The 20,245-nt window shown below is 44.0% G+C and overlaps 1 protein-coding gene across 2 annotated transcripts in view; it reads right to left on the bottom strand.

The window, feature by feature from the left end:
• The window catches only part of LOC126253437 (eukaryotic translation initiation factor 5B), a 432,003-nt gene that overhangs the window by 232,939 nt on the left and 178,819 nt on the right, over positions 1–20,245 (bottom strand). For both annotated transcript variants that reach the window (XM_049954783.1, XM_049954781.1), the window contains exons 12-13: positions 19,546–19,669; positions 10,342–10,509 (exon numbers count right to left, since the gene is read on the bottom strand). In XM_049954783.1, coding sequence (XP_049810740.1) covers positions 10,342–10,509; positions 19,546–19,669 — 292 coding nt within the window. The remainder of the gene's footprint in view (positions 1–10,341; positions 10,510–19,545; positions 19,670–20,245) is intronic.

The following is a 20,245-nucleotide window of genomic DNA, read 5'->3' as shown; positions in this document are numbered from 1 at the left end:
CACACAAAATTCAAGCTTTCGCAACAAACGGTTGCTTCATCAGGAAAGAGGGAAGGAGAGGGAAAGACGAAAGGATGTGGGTTTTAAGGGAGAGGGTAAGGAGTCATTCCAATCCCGGGAGCAGAAAGACTTACCTCAGGGGGAAAAAAGGACGGGTATACGCTCGCACGCACACACATATCCATCCACACATATACAGACACAAGCAGACATATTCAAAGACAAAGAGTTTGGGCAGAGATGTCAGTCGAGGCGGAAGTGCAGAGGCAAAGATGTTGTTGAATGACAGGTGAGGTATGAGTGGCGGCAACTTGAAATTAGCAGAGATTGAGGCCTGGTGGGTAACGGGAAGAGAGGATATACTAAAGAGCAAGTTTCCATCTCCGGAGTTCAGATATGTTGGTGTTAGTGGGAAGTATCCAGATAACCCGGACGGTGTAACACTGTGCCAAGATGTGCTGGCCGTGCACCAAGGCATGTTTAGCCACAGGGTGATCCTCATTACCAACAAACACTGTCTGCCTGTGTCCATTCATGCGAATGGACAGTTTGTTGCTGGTCATTCCCACATAGAATGCGTCACAGTGTAGGCAGGTCAGTTGGTAAATCACGTGGGTGCTTTCACACGTGGCTCTGCCTTTGATCGTGTACACCTTCCGGGTTACAGGACTGGAGTAGGTGGTGGTGGTGGGAGGGTGCATGGGACAGGTTTTACACCGGGGGCGGTTACAAGGGTAGGAGGCAGAGGGCAGGGAAGGTGGTTTGGGGATTTCATGGAGATGAACTAACAGGTTACGAAGGTTAGGTGGACGGCGGAAAGACAGTCTTGGTGGAGTGGGGAGGATTTCATGAAGGATGGATCTCATTTTAGGGCAGGATTTGAGGAAGTCGTATCCCTGCTGGAGAGCCACATTCAGAGTCTGATCCAGTCCCGGAAAGTATCCTGTCACAAGTGGGGCACTTTTGGGGTTCTTCTGTGGGAGGTTCTGGGTTTGAGGAGATGAGGAAGTGGCTCTGTTTATTTGCTTCTGTACCAGGTCGGGAGCGTAGTTGCGGGATGCAAAAGTTGTTGTCAGGTCGTTGGTGTAATGGTTCAGGGATTCTGGACTGGAGCAGATTCGTTTGCCACGAAGACCTAGGCTGTAGGGAAGGGACCGTTTGATGTGGAATGGGTGGCAGCTGTCATAATGGAGGTACTGTTGCTTGTTGGTGGGTTTGATGTGGACGGACGTGTGAAGCTGGCCATTGGATAGGTGGAGGTCAACGTCAAGGAAAGTGGCATGGGATTTGGAGTAGGACCAGGTGAATCTGATGGAACCAAAGGAGTTGAGGTTGGAGAGGAAATTCTGGAGTTCTTCTTCACTGTGAGTCCAGATCATGAAGATGTCATCAATAAATCTGTACCAAACTTTGGGTTGGCAGGCCTGGGTAACCAAGAAGGCTTCCTCCAAGCGACCCATGGTGGTGGTGGTTAGTGTTTAACGTCCCGCCGACAACGAGGTCATTCGAGACGGAGCGCAAGCTCGGGTTAGGGAAGGATTGGGAAGGAAATCGGCCGTGCCCTTTCAAAGGAACCATCTAGGCATTCGCCTGAAACGATTTAGGGAAATCACGGAAAACCTAAATCAGGATGGCCGGAGACGGGATTGAATCGTCGTCCTCCCGAATGCGAGTCCAGTGTGCTAACCACTGTGCCACCTCGCTCGGTAAGCGACCCATGAATAGGTTGGCGTACGAGGGGGCCATCCTGGTACCCATGGCTGTTCCCTTTAATTGTTGGTATGTCTGGCCTTCGAAAGTGAAGAAGTTGTGGGTCAAGATGAAGCTGGCTAAGGTAATGAGGAAAAAGGTTTTTGGTAGGGTGGCAGGTGATCGGCGTGAAAGGAAGTGCTCCATCGCAGCGAGGCCCTGGACGTGTGGAATATTTGTGTATAAGGAAGTGGCATCAATGGTTACAAGGATGGTTTCCGGAGGTAACAGACTGGGTAAGGATTCCAGGCGTTTGAGAAAGTGGTTGGTGTCTTTGATGAAGGATGGGAGACTGCATGTAATGGGTTGATGGTGTTGATCTACGTAGGCAGCGAGACGTTCTGTGGGGGCTTGGTAGCCAGCTACAATGGGACGGCCGGGATGATTGGGTTTTTGAATTTTAGGAAGAAGGTAGAAGGTAGGGGGGGGTCAGGAGGTTGATGGAGTCAGGTGAAAGGTTTTGTAGGGGTCTATAGTTCTGAGGATTCCTTGAAGCTCTGCCTGGACATCAGGAATGGCATTACCTTGGCAAACTTTGTATGTAGTGGTGTCTGTAGCCCGGAAGGTGTACACGATCAAAGGCAGAGCCACGTGTGAAAGCACCCACGTGATTTACCAACTGACCTGCCTACATTGTGAAGCTTTCTATGTGGGAATGACCAGCAACAAACTGTCCATTCGCATGAATGGACACAGGCAGACAGTGTTTGTTGGTAATGAGGATCACCCTGTGGCTAAACATGCCTTGGTGCACGGCCAGCACATCTTGGCACAGTGTTACACCGTCCGAGTTATCTGGATACTACCCACTAACACCAACCTGACAGAACTCCAGAGATGGGAACTTGCCCTTCAGTATATCCTCTCTTCTCGTTATCCGCCAGGCCTTAATCTCAGCTAATTTCAATTTGCCGCCACTCATACCTCACCTGTCTTTCAACAACATCTTTGCCTCTGTACTTCCGCCTCGACTGACATCTCTGCCCAAACTCTTTGCCTTTACAAATGTCTGCTTGTGTCTGTGTATGTGCGGATGGATGTGTGTGTGAGTGTGTGTGTGTGTGTGTGTGTGTGTGTGTGTGTGTGTGTGCGCGCGCGCGGGTGTGTGTGTGTGTGTGTGTGTGTGTGTGTGTGTGTGTGTGTGTCCTTTTTTCCCCCTAAAGTGAGTCTTTCCGCTCCCGGGATTGGGATGACTCCTTACCCTCTCCCTTAAAACCCACATCCTTTCGTCTTTCCCTCTCCTTCCCTCTTTCCTGATGAAGCAACCGTTTGTTGCGAAAGCTTGAATTTTGTGTGTATGTTTGTGTTTGTTTGTGTGTCTATCGACCTGCCATCACTTTCGTTTGGTAAGTCACATCATCTTTGTTTTTTATATATATTGAGTGTCATGTAATATTTTGTGTACTGTAATATCTTGTATAGACACCTTTTATGAACCTGACACATTCCACATCATTACGAAGTGTTGTATTCATGACCTATGGAACAAGTACTAATCTAATCTAATCTAAACCTCAATTAAAGCAAAAAAGATGCTTAGTATTGAAAACCTTTTATTTAATTCATCTGGTGCCTCACACAGGAAATAGAATATAGCATTTTCATTTGTTAAATCACTTCTAAAACCAAACTATACATTTGATAGCAAATTATGTGAAATAAATTGATGAATTATCCTTACATACACAGCCTTTTCAATAACTTTAACAAACACTGAAAGCCCATACTAAGATCTAAAATTGTCTACATTATCCCTTGCTCCCTTTTCATAAAGCGGCTTTACTACTGACTACTTTAATTGTTAAGGAAACTCACCATTACTAAAGGAAAACTTACAAATATGGCTAAATACAGAGCTAATGCGTGCACCACAGTACTTTAATATTCTGCTAATTTCCCTAACATTTCCATGGAAGTCTTTAGTCTTCAGTGATTTAATTATTGATTCAATCTCCCACTTGTCAGTATCACAGAGGATTATTTCAGATATCAGTCTCGGAAAGGAATTTTGCAAGAGAGTGATATGATTCTCTGTACAAACTAAGTTTTTATTTAATTCGCCAGCAATGTTCATAAAGTGATTGAACAGAAACATTTTTACTACATATTGACTTTATATCCTCGACCTTGGCTTCTGACCAGCGCACTTCCTGCACAACTTACCATACAGATTTAATATTATGCTTTGAGTTAGCTATTGTATTTGTGTACCACATACTCTCTGCCTTCCTAATAACAATTTAAGCACCTTACAGTACTGTTTGTAAAGGGCTATAGTAAATTTTGACTACTTCTAACATTGTGACGTAATTCCCACTTTTTTTTCTAAATGATATACTTATCCCACTAGTTAGGCACCCAGACTGTCTTTACTGCTTGTGCCCTATTTAGAACATTCTAATGGAAAGAAACTTTCAAAGAGCATGAGAAATGTGTTAAGAAAAGCATTATATTTGTCAGCTATGTTATTGGTACTATAAATATCCTGCCACTCTTGTTCCATCAGGAGGTTTAAAAAAACACACTATTGTCGTTGGATCTATTGCCATTGGATTAGCTTTTCACATAGTTCGTAATCATGTATAACATTTTTATGAGTATAAAAAGCTTTTATTGTCAAAATTTACACACCATGGTCTGACAGGCTATTCACCCTTTTACTAACAGAATGCCCATCTAGTAATGAAGAACGAATAAAAATACTATCTCTGGATGTGCTACTGTTTCCCTGCACCCTGGCTGGAAAAAACACAGTCTGCCTCAGATCATATGAATTTAGAATACCTTCCAACATCCTTGTTCTTTCACGATCACATACAAAATTAATATTGAAGTCACCATAACAACTAATTTTTGGTATTTCCGATAAAGTGAACAAAGAACCCTCTCTAGCTTGAGCAGAAATGCTCTGAAGTCAGAGTTAAGGGACCTATAAATAACAACAATTAGAAGTTCAGTTTCATTAAATTCAACTGCACCTGCATAACATTCAAATACCTGTTCAGTGCAGTGTAACTGGAATACCTCTTTTTATGTACATGGCCAGTTCCTCACCCCGTAAACAACTACTTGAAAAAACAGCCAGCTAATCTGTATCCTGTTTAAGAAAGCCTCTGAATTGTGAACATCTGTAAGTAGTTCACTAACTTTATCTCTAACACCTCTTATACACTCCTGGAAATTGAAATAAGAACACCGTGAATTCATTGTCCCAGGAAGGGGAAACTTTATTGACACATTCCTGGGGTCAGATACATCACATGATCACACTGACAGAACCACAGGCACATAGACACAGGCAACAGAGCATGCACAATGTCGGCACTAGTACAGTGTATATCCACCTTTCGCAGCAATGCAGGCTGCTATTCTCCCATGGAGACGATCGTAGAGATGCTGGATGTAGTCCTGTGGAACGGCTTGCCATGCCATTTCCACCTGGCGCCTCAGTTGGACCAGCGTTCGTGATGGACGTGCAGACTGCGTGAGACGACGCTTCATCCAGTCCCAAACATGCTCAATGGGGGACAGATCCGGAGATCTTGCTGGCCAGGGTAGTTGACTTACACCTTCTAGAGCACCTTGGGTGGCACGGGATACATGCGGACGTGCATTGTCCTGTTGGAACAGCAAGTTCCCTTGCCGGTCTAGGAATGGTAGAACGATGGGTTCGATGACGGTTTGGATGTGCCGTGCACTATTCAGTGTCCCCTCGACGATCACCAGTGGTGTACGGCCAGTGTAGGAGATCGCTCCCCACACCATGATGCCGGGTGTTGGCCCTGTGTGCCTTGGTCGTATGCAGCCCTGATTGTGGCGCTCACCTGCACGGCGCCAAACACGCATACGACCATCATTGGCACCAAGGCAGAAGCGACTCTCATCGCTGAAGACGACACGTCTCCATTCGTCCCTCCATTCACGCCTGTCGCGACACCACTGGAGGCGGGCTGTACGATGTTGGGGCGTGAGCGGAAGACGGCCTGACGGTGTGCGGGACCGTAGCCCAGCTTCATGGAGACGGTTGCGAATGGTCCTCGCCGATACCCCAGGAGCAACAGTGTCCCTAATTTGCTGGGAAGTGGCGGTGCGGTCCCCTACGGCACTGCGTAGGATCCTACGGTCTTGGCGTGCATCCGTGCGTCGCTGCGGTCCGGTCCCAGGTCGACGGGCACGTGCACCTTCCGCCGACCACTGGCGACAACATCGATGTACTGTGGAGACCTCACGCCCCACGTGTTGAGCAATTCGGCGGTACGTCCACCCGGCCTCCCGCATGTCCACTATACGCCCTCGCTCAAAGTCCGTCAACTGCACATACGGTTCACGTCCACGCTGTCGCGGCATGCTACCAGTGTTAAAGACTGCGATGGAGCTCCGTATGCCACGGCAAACTGGCTGACACTGACGGCGGCGGTGCACAAATGCTGCACAGCTAGCGCCATTCGACGGCCAACACCGCGGTTCCTGGTGTGTCCGCTGTGCCGTGCGTGTGATCATTGCTTGTACAGCCCTCTCGCAGTGTCCGGAGCAAGTATGGTGGGTGTGACACACCGGTATCAATGTGTTCTTTTTTCCATTTCCAGGAGTGTACTTTGATGAAATATACTAATTCCTTCACTACTTGGATACCTGACCACCTGACCACCTTTGAAGGTGGTTCCTTTGTTAGGAAAAGAAATCCACTACTTTACAGCTACACTATTGATGACAAACAGCTGGAGACTGCGTCTGCTATAAAATAGGCGTAACTATCCAGAGCGACCTTAAGGGGCTCCGGAAAGGCTCAAAATCATGAAAAGTTCAATTTTTACTTTTTTGCGCTTTCTGAATCTGCAGACTATTACCTTTTAATAGATATATAATTTATTCAATTCTGAAGACTACAACTATTTTTAAATTTTTTTTGAAATGTGTTCTACATGGGCGTGACCCACTGTGGCGCTGTTAAACTGCTGTCAAATGGTGTTATTATTAACGTCCGTGTTCATCAGGTACATTTTAGTGATGTGAGATAAAGTATGTGTTGTGGCTAACCTGTGATGGTTCAATATATATCGCTGGTGTCGATTGTTTCATGTTTATTTACTCTGTCGTTATCTCGAAAATATTCGTAATTAATTCTGTTTCTTGAGTCTCTGTTTTGTTGAAGTATAATAATGAGTAAAAGTAAAGTTATTAGAAATCCTCTGAAGGCTTTTAAGAAAAGGAGAAATGTTGGATAGCCAAAGGTATGTGTTATTACTGTAAACAATAAAGACGATGAAAATCCCCAACATAGCTTGTGTCCCAAAGAAGAAGACAGTTGGTGTAAATATAACAAAGGATTGCTAACTGGTGAAGTGTACACTCATAAGCATAGTCTGCCTCATGCAATAATGGAGGTGATAAAACCTATTTTCAGAGACTTAGCAGCACCTGAACTGTTGAAAAAGTGTATTCACAGAAAAACTCAAAACCCCAATGAAAATGTAAATAGTGTTATATGGTCGAGAATCCCCAAGACTGTATTTGTTGGAATAGAAACACTTAACTTTGGTGTGTATGATGCTGTTGCGACTTTCAATGATGGCAACATTGTAAGGTGCAAGGTATTTAGAAATATGGGAATGAAGATAGGTTCTAACATGGTACGAGCGATGCTTGCTTTAGACGAGGAACGCCTTCGGGCTGCAGACAGGGCTGTAAAGAGTCTAGAAATACAAGCAAGAGTAAACAGGAGGAGGAACTAGAGGAAGCTGGAGGAGGAGTTTGCAGAGGATGAAGATAATCCATCCTATGGACCTGGAATGCACTAAAAAGTTAATCCAATCTTTGTCGCTCGATTCCCAAAACTTTTATTTTCTCATACTAATTACATGTTTTCTAAGGATCTTCCAAACATATTTGTTTCAAACTTTCAGTAAATGTTACACAGTACCTTCTGCATAATTTAACACAGCCTTTTTCCAAAAAACTGTATATTTTTGAATATATAAATAAAAAATTGCAAAAAAACATTGTGAATTTTCATTACAATTGGAAAAAAATCATCTTTAATAACTGAACTAAAATTTTGTAAAATCCCTGTGTTAAGTTGTAGCCCATATTCCAATAAATAATCTGTAAAAAGTTCAACTTCCTACCTCAAATACTTTGTGAGGAAAGATGTAATTTATAAGCGTTATTTTAACATTGCAAGTATAGGGCGTTCCGGAGCCCCTTAAGTGGAATGACCATATACAACAGATAGTGCGAAAAGCAGACACGAGATTCAGATTCATCGGAAGAATCTTAAGGAAATTTAACTTGCCCACGAAAGAAGTTACTTATAAGGTGCTTGTTTGCCCGATTCTTGAGTACTGTTCATCTATCTGGGATCCCTATCAGGTACGACTGATAGAGATAGAGAAGATCCAACGAAGAGCGACGCATTTCGTCACGGGATCATTTAGCTGCCAAGAGAGCGTTACGGAGATGCTAAACAAACTCCACTGGCAGAAGTTACAAGAGAGATTTTGTGCATCACTGAGAGATTTACTATTGAAATTTCAGGACAGCACTTTTCAGGAGGACTCAGACAACATATTACTTCCCCCCACATACATCTTGCATACTGACCACGAGGAGAAAATTCGAGAAATTAGAGCCAACACAGAGGCGTACTGACAATCATTCTTCCCATGCACTACTCGTGAGTGGAACAGGGTTGGAGGGATCAGATAGTAGTACTGAAAGTACCCTCCGCCACACACCATTAGGTGGCTGCGGAGTATGATGTAGATGTAAATGTTAGAGAGGCTTCCTATAAGCAGGGATACCTATCAGCTGATTTCAAACTAAAAATGGTGCATCTCTTACACCAACTACTGCAAGAATTTTCCCACAAGCGATCCCATCACCATCCATTACATTGCCACCTGTACGATCTGCCAGCCTACCCTTCCCATATCTAGTGAGGTGCAGACCATGCCTACTGAAACCCGAGCTATTGATAGGCTCAACCAGCATCACTGCGAAGTGAGCCACACACTCTGCCACCAGTGCCTTCTCGAGTCCCAGGTTAACATGCCTAACAGCAGTGTTAAAATGACATTGACCATGAAGCTGAAACATTTGCATGAAGTGCACATTTGTGCCACCAGTTTGAGCAGCTACCTTTTCCTGGTCACCACCTCCATCACACTCCTCGTGCCTATTCCCAGCTCCACCCACAATCACTACCAGATCTTGTTTCATAAAACTCCTACATAACTTCCCTACATTCACATTCACTCGAGTTAACCCTGCACTACGCTCCACAATGCTGGTGATGTGGTACTCACTCCCTACAAGTGCTGGCCTACACCTCTACCGTGAGAACTACCTAGCAGCAGAACATCCTTCCTTCTATTAGAATTTGCAACTGACTTAGGCTCTCTAATTGCTGAAGTCTGCTGCATGTTTCCTACAGCTATAGCTACAAAAGGCTCCTAGGTCAAATCTATTGGTGATATGCCAAGTACAACTGTCTGAATATCTCCTCTTCCTAGCTGCCTTCTTACCAACTGCCAGATCCCATTTCCAGTACCCTTTTCCCTCCACATCCTATCTAGTTCCTCCTTTGTGTTTTGTGACTGCACCTGAATGGCACAGACCTTACGCTCCTACTTCTCTATTAGCTTATCTCTGCTACAAAGTCTGCATTTCCTGGAGGGGATCTCATTAGAATGCCCACTGGCTTCCCCACTGCATCCCCCAATGAAAATACTTTGAACAAATCTCACATCGTAACCCACTACTCGCAACCTACAAAAAAGCCCACACTTCTCACTCATGGTAAAATGTTAACAATTACTGAAGAAAACTAAATGTCTATCTTATTCAAGTTCAGTTACTATGATAGAATGATTTACAGAACTAACAATAGTGAACTCGACTTCTGTCCTCTACTAAGAAAGCAACTACTTCTATTAATACTACTAAACCACAACTAATACCAATACCACACAAACTTCACACAATTTCTTATCTAAAATTAAAAATTCAAGCATCCACTGGAACAGTGACGAAAGTAAACACTGTGAACCAAAAGTGTTTTCTGAAATATTTCACTACAAATAGTAACAGCGCTGGCTGAAAACTGCCCTACTAAAATTTAATAAATGATTACAATGTGCAAACAACTTTATTAAACACGGTGAGAGAAAGTTTCAGAAAATTTATTTAACCATTATTTATTTCACCAGAAACAGCATGAGACACCACTGAAGACTACTAAATTTCATAACCAAAAAGCAATTCACCAACAACTTTGTCACTATTTAACTTAAGAACCACTACCGTTGCTACTGTATGCCACAAAATGTAAACACTGAATAAAGCAGTCAACAAAACATTCTCATTATTTAACCATCACTTGAATCAAGTCTAATTTTATAGATTGCCTGTATGAATTCTGTATACTTTTGTTAATGTTATTTTTATACATTAAAAATACTTTGCAGCATGGACCAATTTCTAACCTTGTGCAGATAAAAAAATGTTTACCTATCAAAGAAATACTAGTGACATTTTGGACAATGCTGTCCAAAGTAACTTAAATAATATTCAAAATTGATTTCATGATCTCACCTGAAGTTCCTCTGAGTACATCAGTCTCTTTGCCAACATATTCTGACAGCTGTCAACAATAAGAGCCAGCAGATTTCCCATGCCCTCCCCTGTAATGGCACTTGTAGGTACCAGGGAGACGTAACTCCGGACATCAGGATTATCATAGAATAGAGCAGCATTGAGACCCTATTAAAAAAATATACAAACATTAAAAGCTGCAAAAAACAAGGTCGAGTTTCCCATAAAACACACACACACACACACACACACACACATATCAAAGTTACCTCAAATCAGTCCTCACTGTAACATACTAGTCAAAACATTTTAATATAGCAGTTTTTGTTGTAGCCTATTCACATCTGCAGGTACAAGATGATAATATTTCACAAGACATAATGCTCAGTAAACATGGTATGCTATATTATATTGGTGAACAATTACTATCATGAGTAACTGAGTAACAGAACAGTCTAGTAACATGTAGCACCTCCTTCTGCTCGTATGGTTGCAGCGATAGGTTGTGGTATGAATTACAAGAGCCACTTGAAGCAATGGGGAGCCATCCAAATCCATGACTGCTCAATAGCAGCCCACAACTCAAGAAGATTGGTCAGAGCTAGAACCAAGATATTTATGGCGTCTCGTATATGTTCAATAGGATTAGGAAACATGACATGGGAAACCGTACATCCACACTAATCACATAGACTATTTCTCAATCTCACACTAATAATGTAGACTATTTCTCAATCTATTCTGATACAATCTGAGAGTTATGCACTGTGTTGCTGATAGTAGAAATCATCTACTGGATGCTGTAGGTGAACAAATAGTTGCAGATGTAGGCGAGTAAATAGTTGCACATGACTGCACATAACTAAGTAAAATTGTATAACAAAGTGCACAAAATTGCTATAAATAACTTGAAAAATGTTAGAAAGTAATAGGGTTGGTTCATCAAACCAACTTGTGAACCATGCTGCCTGTTCCTTACCAATGCCATCTGCAAAGTCTGGCTATGACTGATACCTTGTGTCATTGCCTACAGTAGAGAACAATCCCTAGCCTAATTATGGCCTCTCCACTGATGTGCAAATTGGGCACAGTCTTCTGAAGTGTAGCATACATACGTTCATAAACCACAGGTAATGAATGCACAGAGAACAAATCTATGCATCACACACCAGTAACCAATTTTTGAGTACACTAGGAGCACGTCATCTCACCTTTGTAGCTGCAAGGATTACCACTACAGCCATGTAGCAAGTTCCATCAACTCCAGCTTATTATCCCTCACTTCCAACCATTTCTCTTCCCACTGATTCAGCGGTGTCCATCTCAATGATGAAACTGCACAAGGGGGATGGCACACTGTGTTACTAAAGATGATGTGGATGCCTCCTAGGCTGCTGTATGTGTCCATGCATTTCCCTTATATTTTGTACACCCTGAAATCCAGCATAGCATCACCTCCTTCCCTATAGGCTATAGTCGGAAGATGCGGTGCTGGATGGACTGGACTGGTTTCTCTGTTGGGCACAGGCACTAGACAGCTTGCAACACACTTAAATGTTTTGAAGAGGCCAAGTGATTTCATAATTTGAATGAGTTCATCTGCTCCAATTTTCTCAAGAACAAGAGTACCTCACTTTAAAGAAACAGAATTCATTTGCTAAATTGATCATTAAGAATACTATCTGAGAATGATTGTAAGTGCAGACAGGCATACAACTGTTTGATTTTGGTTTTGTTTTGCTTGAGGGCACAAAAAACAACTAGGGGTCATACGTGTCCAAGTCAAAACTAGGGAATACAAAGACAGAGAGGAGTTAAAAAACAACTATACGTCAGTCCCAATTGACATAATAGAAGACAACTAAGAACAGGCACACGGAAAAAGGGCTAAAAAGGACACCATATAGAAACAGAGCTCCAAAACTAAAATTTAGTGGCCTTTGCCATATTGCTTTGGCGGATAAAAAGTAAAACGCAGTCAACAGCTCGTGTGTCATTTGCTAAAATGGCCTACAAATCAGACGGCAAATCCAAGTGGGAACATAAACAGTTAAAAAATGGGCATTCCATCATGAAGTGGTGGACAGTTAAAACTTGGGCGCAATGTGTACAACGTGGTGGGGCAGTGCCATGTAGCAAATGGCGATAGTTCAAAAAGGCAGTGCCCAAAACGCAACCTAATTAAAATGACCTCCTCCCGGCGGGAGGGCCAAGAGGAGGTCGTCCAAGCCACTGGGAAAGGCTTAATAAGCCGGAGCTTATTCCCATGAACGGAGGACCATTGGCGATGCCAAAGGGCCACCACCACCTGACAGGCGGAGACAGACAGATCATTGGAGGGAATATAGGTACTCACAGGCTGAGGTACGAGGACTGCAGCCTTGGCAGCAGCGTCATCAGCCTCGTTTCCTGGCACACCGACATGGCCAGGAACCAACAGAAACATCACACTGGCTCCACCAAGAGTGAATACGTGACAGTTTTCCTGGACCCGCTGCACTAAGGGATGGGCAGTGTACAGTGCACAGAGACTTTGAGGGGCACTGAGTGAGTCTGAGCAGAGGACACAATTGAAAAGGCTGTGTCGCCGGATGTATTCCATGGCCTGATACAAGGCAAAGTGCTCGGCTGTAAATACTGAGCAGTGTGCCGGAAGCCACTACTGGTGCCAATGACGAAGGCACACCTGACTCCACGGTCAGTGCGAAAGCCATCAGTGTATACAAAGGTACTATTGCAAAGTTCCGTGTGAAGGTCGTGAAACTGAAGGTGATAGACCAAGTGAATGAATACCATGGTTAACTTGGGCCACTTCACGAAGCCAAGGAGGTGAAAAGTTCACACAAACCAGGAAAGTTGCATGTAGTGTGAAGTTAAGCTGCCGTATCAAGTGCCGAAAGCGGATTCCATAAGGTAACAGAGAAGAGGGATGTGCCCCATACCGGCAATCAAAAGAGTCATCGAAGGAGGAGGCATGGCATGGGTGGCCACACATGGCAGACAAATGGCATGCATACCTGCTGAGGAGAAAGTCATGGCAGTAGGACAGTGGTAGTTCAGCAGCTTCAGCATACAGGCTCTTAACTGGGCTAGTGTAAAAGGTGCCTGTGGCCAAACAGATCCCACAATGGTGGATAGCACTGAGACAGCATAAGAGGGATGGGTGCGCAGATGCATAAACAAAGCACTCATAGTCAAGTTTTGAACAGACAAGGAACCAGTACAAACAAAGGAGTGTGGTTCAATTGGTACCCCAGGAAATACTATCGAGTTAGGACACTGAGGAACCGTGTACAGCGGGCTGACAAGTATGACACATGGGAGGACCAAGAGTGTTTCCTATCAAGCAGAAGCCCCAGGAATTTCATAGTTTCAACAAATGGAAGAACAACAGGCCCAAGGTGTAAAGATGGCGGGAGAAATTTACACAGATGGTTTTGTCAGTGGAAAAGCGAAAGCCACTGTCGATGCTCCAGGAGTAAAGATGATCAGGGCATCACTGAAGACGCCACTCAGTGAGACACGTCCATAGAGAACTGCAATAGATGGCAAAATCATCAACAAAAAGGGAGCCAGAGATGCCCGACAGGAGACACGCCATTGTAGGGTTAACGGAGATAGCAAAGAGGACGACACAGGACGGAACCCTGAAACACACTGTTTTCCTGGATGAAGGTGTCCGACAAGGCAGAACCCACAAGCACCTTGTATACCTGATCTTTTAAAAATGCCTGAAGGGAACAGGGCAGGCGGCCATCAAAACCCCACGTGTAAAGAGTATGGAGGGTAGCAGTTCTCCAGCAGGTGTCTTAGGGCTTCTCAAAATCGAAAAACACGGCCAGCCTGGGATTTACACAGAAAAATCATTCATGAGATAGGTAGACAAAGTAATGAGATGGTCAACTGTTGAACGCCAACCTCTACATCTACACTGTGCATTCGTCAGTAAATTGCGAGACTCAAGCCACCAGTACCAGCTGGGCATGAAACACACGTTCCGTCACCTTGCAAACGCAGCTGGTAAGAGAAAAGGGGCAGTAGCTAGAAGGAAGGTTTTTGTCCTTACTGGGCTTAGGTATGGTTATGACGGTGGCCTCACACCAGCACCCGGGAAATGTGCCCTCTGCCCAGATGCAGTTGTACACATTAAGCAGAAAGTGCTTGCCCGCAAGAGAAAGGTACTGCAACATCTGAATGTGGATGGTGTCTGGCCCTAGGATGGAGGATTGGGATGAACTGAGAGCTTGATCTAGCTCCCTCATAGTAAAGGCGGCACTGTAGCACTCACGATTTGGAGAGGAGAAGGGTATCATCCGAGCCGCCTCCTCTCATTTCCAATGGAGGAAGGCAGGGTGATAGAGGGAAGAGCTCAAAACTTCCGCGAAATGGTGGCCCAAGGTATTTGAGATAGCAATAGGGTCCACAATAACTCATCTGCTATTGCCAGGCCAGAAATTGGGGATTGGATCTCTGTCCCAGAGAGCTGTCGGAGATTGGCCCATACGACAAAGGAAGGGATGGAACTGTTAAAAGAACTAGTGAATGAAATTAAGCTAGCTCTTTTGCTATCCTGAAGAGCACGATGACATTTTGCACGCATTTGTTTATAATGAATGCAGTTGGCTGTCATAGGACGACAGTTGAAAATGCAGAGAGCACCTCTGCATGAGCGAATTGCGTCACAGCGTGCCTTAGTTCACCAAGGGTCTGCGACACGACGAGGTAATGAGGAAGTGTGAGGAATGGAACGTTCTGCAACAGGAAGGATAATGTTTGTGAGATATTCCACCTGGGCATCACAACTGAGGAAATCTTGTTCTTCAAAGGTCGCCAGGGAGGAGTAAAGCTGCCAGTCAGCCTTAGTAAGCTACCACTTGGGCGTGCACGTGGATGGGGTATGAGTCAGCAAAAGGATAGCACATAGTAAATGGGCATTCAAGTAGGTGTCAGAAAGAACAGATCACTCAAGACAATGGGCAAGCTGGGCAGAGCAGAAGGATAGGTCCAAATGGGAATAGGTGTGCGATCAGTTGGAAAGGAAAGTGGGTGCTCCAATGTTAAGGCATAAGAGGCTAAGTTGGTTAAGAACGTCAGCCAATAGGGCACCACTCTGACAGGTCCTGGGAGAACCCAAAGTGAATGATGCGCATGAAACTCACCGAGTAGCAAACATGGGGGAGGCATCTGTCCAACAAGCTGAAGGAAGTCTGCCCTGGTGATATTGAATGACGGAAGGACATAAGGACATAAACGGTACAGAGGAAAAAAGTCAGGTGGGGAAGGAAAAGTCGAACTGCAACAGCTTGAAGATGGGTAGTCAGGGAGATGGAATGCCGACCTCAGGGGGAAGTTCAAAACGAATCAGTAAGTCATTTGAAAGCTCAAAGGGGTTGTGAGGGCACAATTTCGTTTCCTGAAGGCAGCGTATAAGGGGATGCTGTGAAGCTAAAAGCAGCTGAAAATCCTCTTTGTGGGACCAAAGGCCATGAATGTTTCACTGGAGGACAGCCATGATGAGAAAGAGGTGTAGGTGTGTCAACTCAGCGGCTGCCGATTGACAGCTGGTGTAAAGTCGCTACTACAGGGCACAGAAGCAGAAGGAACCTGCTCCATAGGGTGCACAGAAGCAATGGCTTGCTTGTGCGGTTGGCCTGTGGAGTCCAACACTGAAAAACGGTTGGTGGTGCGCACCGGCGATACAGATGTCGGCCGGACTAATGTACCACGGGGAAATGTCTAAGAGGACCTTTGAGTCAGCGAAGGAGAACACAGTTTGCCTTTGGTGGATTTCTTCGAGCCTTTCCGCTTAGAGGAAGACTCGGCTGTTTGGCTGGAGGAAGTCTTCACAGGAGTTCTCCTTATGTCATTTCCAGATCACTGTTTGTTTAGTTGGTGGCTTCGCCCCTTGAGGCAAGAGTTTGACAGTTTGTTGCACAGCTGGACAGGGGGGATGGTGATGCTACACAAGGTAGCGCACCTGCCTTAGGTGATTGTTAACACCTCAGGTCACACCACCCGAGCACCTGACAGAGGAACCAATCGGCAATTTGAGGTTGCAGCTGAGGCAATCACCCCTCCCTGAGCCTGGCCTGTACGAGGGGGATATGGACGAACCCTACCTGTTGACCCACGACTGGGAATTACGCGTTACCCAGTTGCCTGTTATGCGTCGGATGCATGTGCCAGCCTTCAGGAGCGCACAGGGAGGAAGACAAAAAAGAGGGACCTAAAACGCAAAAGCGGAGGAACAAGAGGAGTAGGGAAACAAAGAAAGGAAAAGAGAGTGAAAAACAAAGGCGAGACTGTTCATACCTCAGCGACAGACAATGCAGAACATTCCCAACAACATCCCAGACATGTCCCCCAAGGCAGGGAAAAAAGAATAGCAAGAGGATAGACACAGCACAGAAGGGAAAAAATGCTGCAAAGGCTGGGGCCCCATGGTAGCCAAGCACGAACCCACCAAAGAGTGATGATGCCAAATGAAAGGATAGTCTGAACAAAAAATATAGAGTACCATGCTTTCTTTGCAAATGGAAATGTAAAATAATTTTTTGTTTTATAATTTACTAAAGTTGGCTCCACTCCTATATAAGGCACGATATTTGAATGACATGAAGTGTCATTAGCTCATGTTTTGTGCAGATCATTACTGACTTTTTTTGCAGAAGGATAATTTGAAAAATCTATTTCTACAGGAAGATGTTTAATTATTGGAATACACATGACTTGACTGATACAGCCTGTGGAGGCGTAGCCAGTTCACTAATGGCAGCTCACAATCCTTGGCACAGAGGTAAGACTGCATTAGTGTAGCCAAACCACCTCGTAACAGGCAACATTAATAATCTTTAGCTATGCTGGTACTGCAGACCTGGAAACTTGGTGTTTCAATTCAGTTGAGATTGCATGAAACAGTACTATAAAGGTGCCCAAGACCTGTAAGTAGAGCACTGCGAGGGTATTTAATGTTTTCTGATCTTTGACCCTAGAAAGGTGTAGTGGTGGCAACTTTGTCCACTTCTTGTCAAAAGTGAGCTCCAGAAGCCCTCACAACTTCCTTGAAACTGAGAACTATGTGGCTCATTGGAAGTACCGATTGGCCAATAAAGTTGTAAGAATGATTAGGCAACACGCATAGTTTATAAATGGTAGTTTTTTCTCATTCCTCCAACCACCTTATCACCACCTGCAACTAACACATGTCTGTTGCAATGCTGAAAGGGAGGCAGAAAACAGAAAACAACATTTGTAATACTTAAAACTGATCCTTGAGTGTCTCCCATTCTCTTACTCATACGTACTTCATAAAGTGTGACCATCTTGATACCTGAAAAATTATATCAAAAGAAAGGACTATAAGAGTACTGGAAGTGTGGGAAGTTGTTTCTCGAACCCCTTTTTGTGTAACTGTGTGGGGATGTTTTGCTTCCCAAGTGTTATATACATGTAAGATGTCGGTGTGAATTACTGTTTCCAGCAATAGTAAGTTATCAATAGTAAGTGATAGCTCCTGAACAACACTGAAAGTAATTGAGTAGCTTCCTGATTCTAAGAAATCCAGATGTTGACTGCACATTCCACGGCCTTGACCAGCAGCACAATGAACATTCCTTAGCTATCTACGAAGAAACTGTTACAGTCTCATTTATTAGATGCTGCAACACACTGCATGGATTTCATTGCATCTAGCAGTATTCTTGTGAGCCTCAAATGTCAAATTCAGAGTCCTGTATGGGGGAAGGCCAGTTACATCCCTCAGTGTTGTTGGAAAAATAATTTTCACCTGTCTTCCTCCAGTAGTACTCAACTGGAGTGGAAGATTGGTACCTGTGTTTCTATTGTACAGACTAGAAAAAAGAAGAGCACACTGTCAAGATGTTATCAGGAGTTGTCTTATTACAGCCCTGTCTGAGTACATAGTTATTGGCAACCTGGTACCTTCCTTTTCTGGCCTTATCCTGTGTATCACAGGGTTGGCATATTGTTCTGGATGTGGTAATGTTAGTGACAGAGGGTGGCTGAATGCCATTCCTATCATGTCCCCCTTGGGACAGAATGTGTGAACCTTATCAAAGTAAGAGAACATCTTTGAATCGAGTAACTGAGGCAGTACATGAATACCAGCCCAGTTTTCATCTAACCAGATGTGGGAAACTGCTTAAAACCCACATCTAGACCTTTGTTTTCAATCCATCAGATGGATTTGATATGGGGAAAATGCGCTTTTATGTTTGATAGAAACACCCCTATAGGATTCCAATACTTTCTTGAAGCTAATGCAGCATTTTAACAAGTCTAAAACCACCTGTTCTGACCACCTTTTGCGCCATCTGATTGTTCTTTGTGCTCTTGCGACCTGAAATTCTACGTCATCCTAGGCAAGTTGTTAGCATTTAAATAGTCACAGACCTGTGTGCCTGCCAATAATTGCCAGGTCCACAGAAGCTCAGGTGAATACATCCACAGCACAACACTGTTCCTACTGCCCTGTGTCCATGGTGTGGTGCATGTTTCAAGAAGCCACTCACCTCGATGACAATGCATTTGGACAATACATCCACCCAGCGTAAAAACAAACATTACTAATCTGACCCGGCAACTTGTTTCCGCTGACTGGTGCAATCTCAATGACCCACGTCCACTGTAAATTTAATTGACAATGTTGTTGGGTCAACGTAGGAAAAATAGGGATTGTATGCAGTGAAACCCCATGTTCAACAATGTCCACCAGTAATGTACACTCTCAGATCTGTCATAGATCGCCACCTATCTTGCTTTATAGAGCAGGCCACTCTCCAACCACAATGTTCCTTGACAAAATATTGACATCCAACAACTTTTTGTTTATTCTTGGTTTCACTGACATTCAACCCTTTCCACACACACCCCACAACAGCACATGAACAGCACAGCCACCTCCATCACTTCTGAGAAGCTTGTTCTCAGGTGCAGGTGTCATAACAATTTGCTTTTTGTCAAATTTGCTTATGTCTGTGGATTTCCCCAGCTGTGGGCTGCATCATTACTAGCATGATTCCCCTGCTCAACTATATATTTTCCTTCCTGTGTCATGTGACCACAACACCAGGCAGCATTCTATCTCACTGTGGGAAATTGTGTTCTCATTCACTGGTGTAAATACTGCCAGAAAATCTAAACTGATGCCACCCTTTTGCAGAATAGTGTGAAGCACCAACAAACCTGTTCTGCAAACTGGACAATGACTTCTTTAGTCCTCTGCTCAAATTCCAGTTGCGTATTTGCAGCTTGGCCCTTGATGATGTCCCGCACATCCTTTCTGTTCATTGTCTGCCAGTCATACAACCTGAAACGAATCACAATAAAATTAAAATAGTGTGATACAATATGGGAATTGAAGGGCTATATACAAGAAAGTGTACAATTGGTGTCAGTTACATCTACTGAAACACATTAGATGCAGTTCCAACTAAAACAGGGATGAAAACTGCCAGCAAAGAAAAAGTTTTTTTTAAACTCCTGATTCAAAGCACTCAGAAAATTAAACGTCACATTCACATATCATAAACACACAAATCTGAGTGAAAATAGCAACACTAAGGGGGAAACAGATGAAATTAACTTAATACCCCAAGAATCTAGTATTGTATGAATCCCCTACATGATACCATCAAGGACTAAATTTTGGAGCACACAAAAACACAGAGCGCCTGGGTATATTCCTTTGAACATCCCTCCTCATGGCTTGTATGCTAGTCCACTAGACATCAATTATAATTGATGGATGCCAAACCACATTACAGAGATGTAGCATGGGTAACTTTTCAGATGGACTTGGATACCAGAAAAGCAGGATCAAACAATTCCTGTATATCCCATCCTGCATATGGTAGCACATGATACTTCTGAAATATCTCTTATG

The sequence above is a fragment of the Schistocerca nitens genome, chromosome 4 (assembly GCF_023898315.1).
Source record: "Schistocerca nitens isolate TAMUIC-IGC-003100 chromosome 4, iqSchNite1.1, whole genome shotgun sequence".
In the NCBI taxonomy this organism is placed as follows: domain Eukaryota; kingdom Metazoa; phylum Arthropoda; class Insecta; order Orthoptera; family Acrididae; genus Schistocerca; species Schistocerca nitens.
The sequence above is the reverse complement of the archived record's forward strand: the minus strand, read 5'-3'. Positions and strand labels throughout refer to the sequence as shown.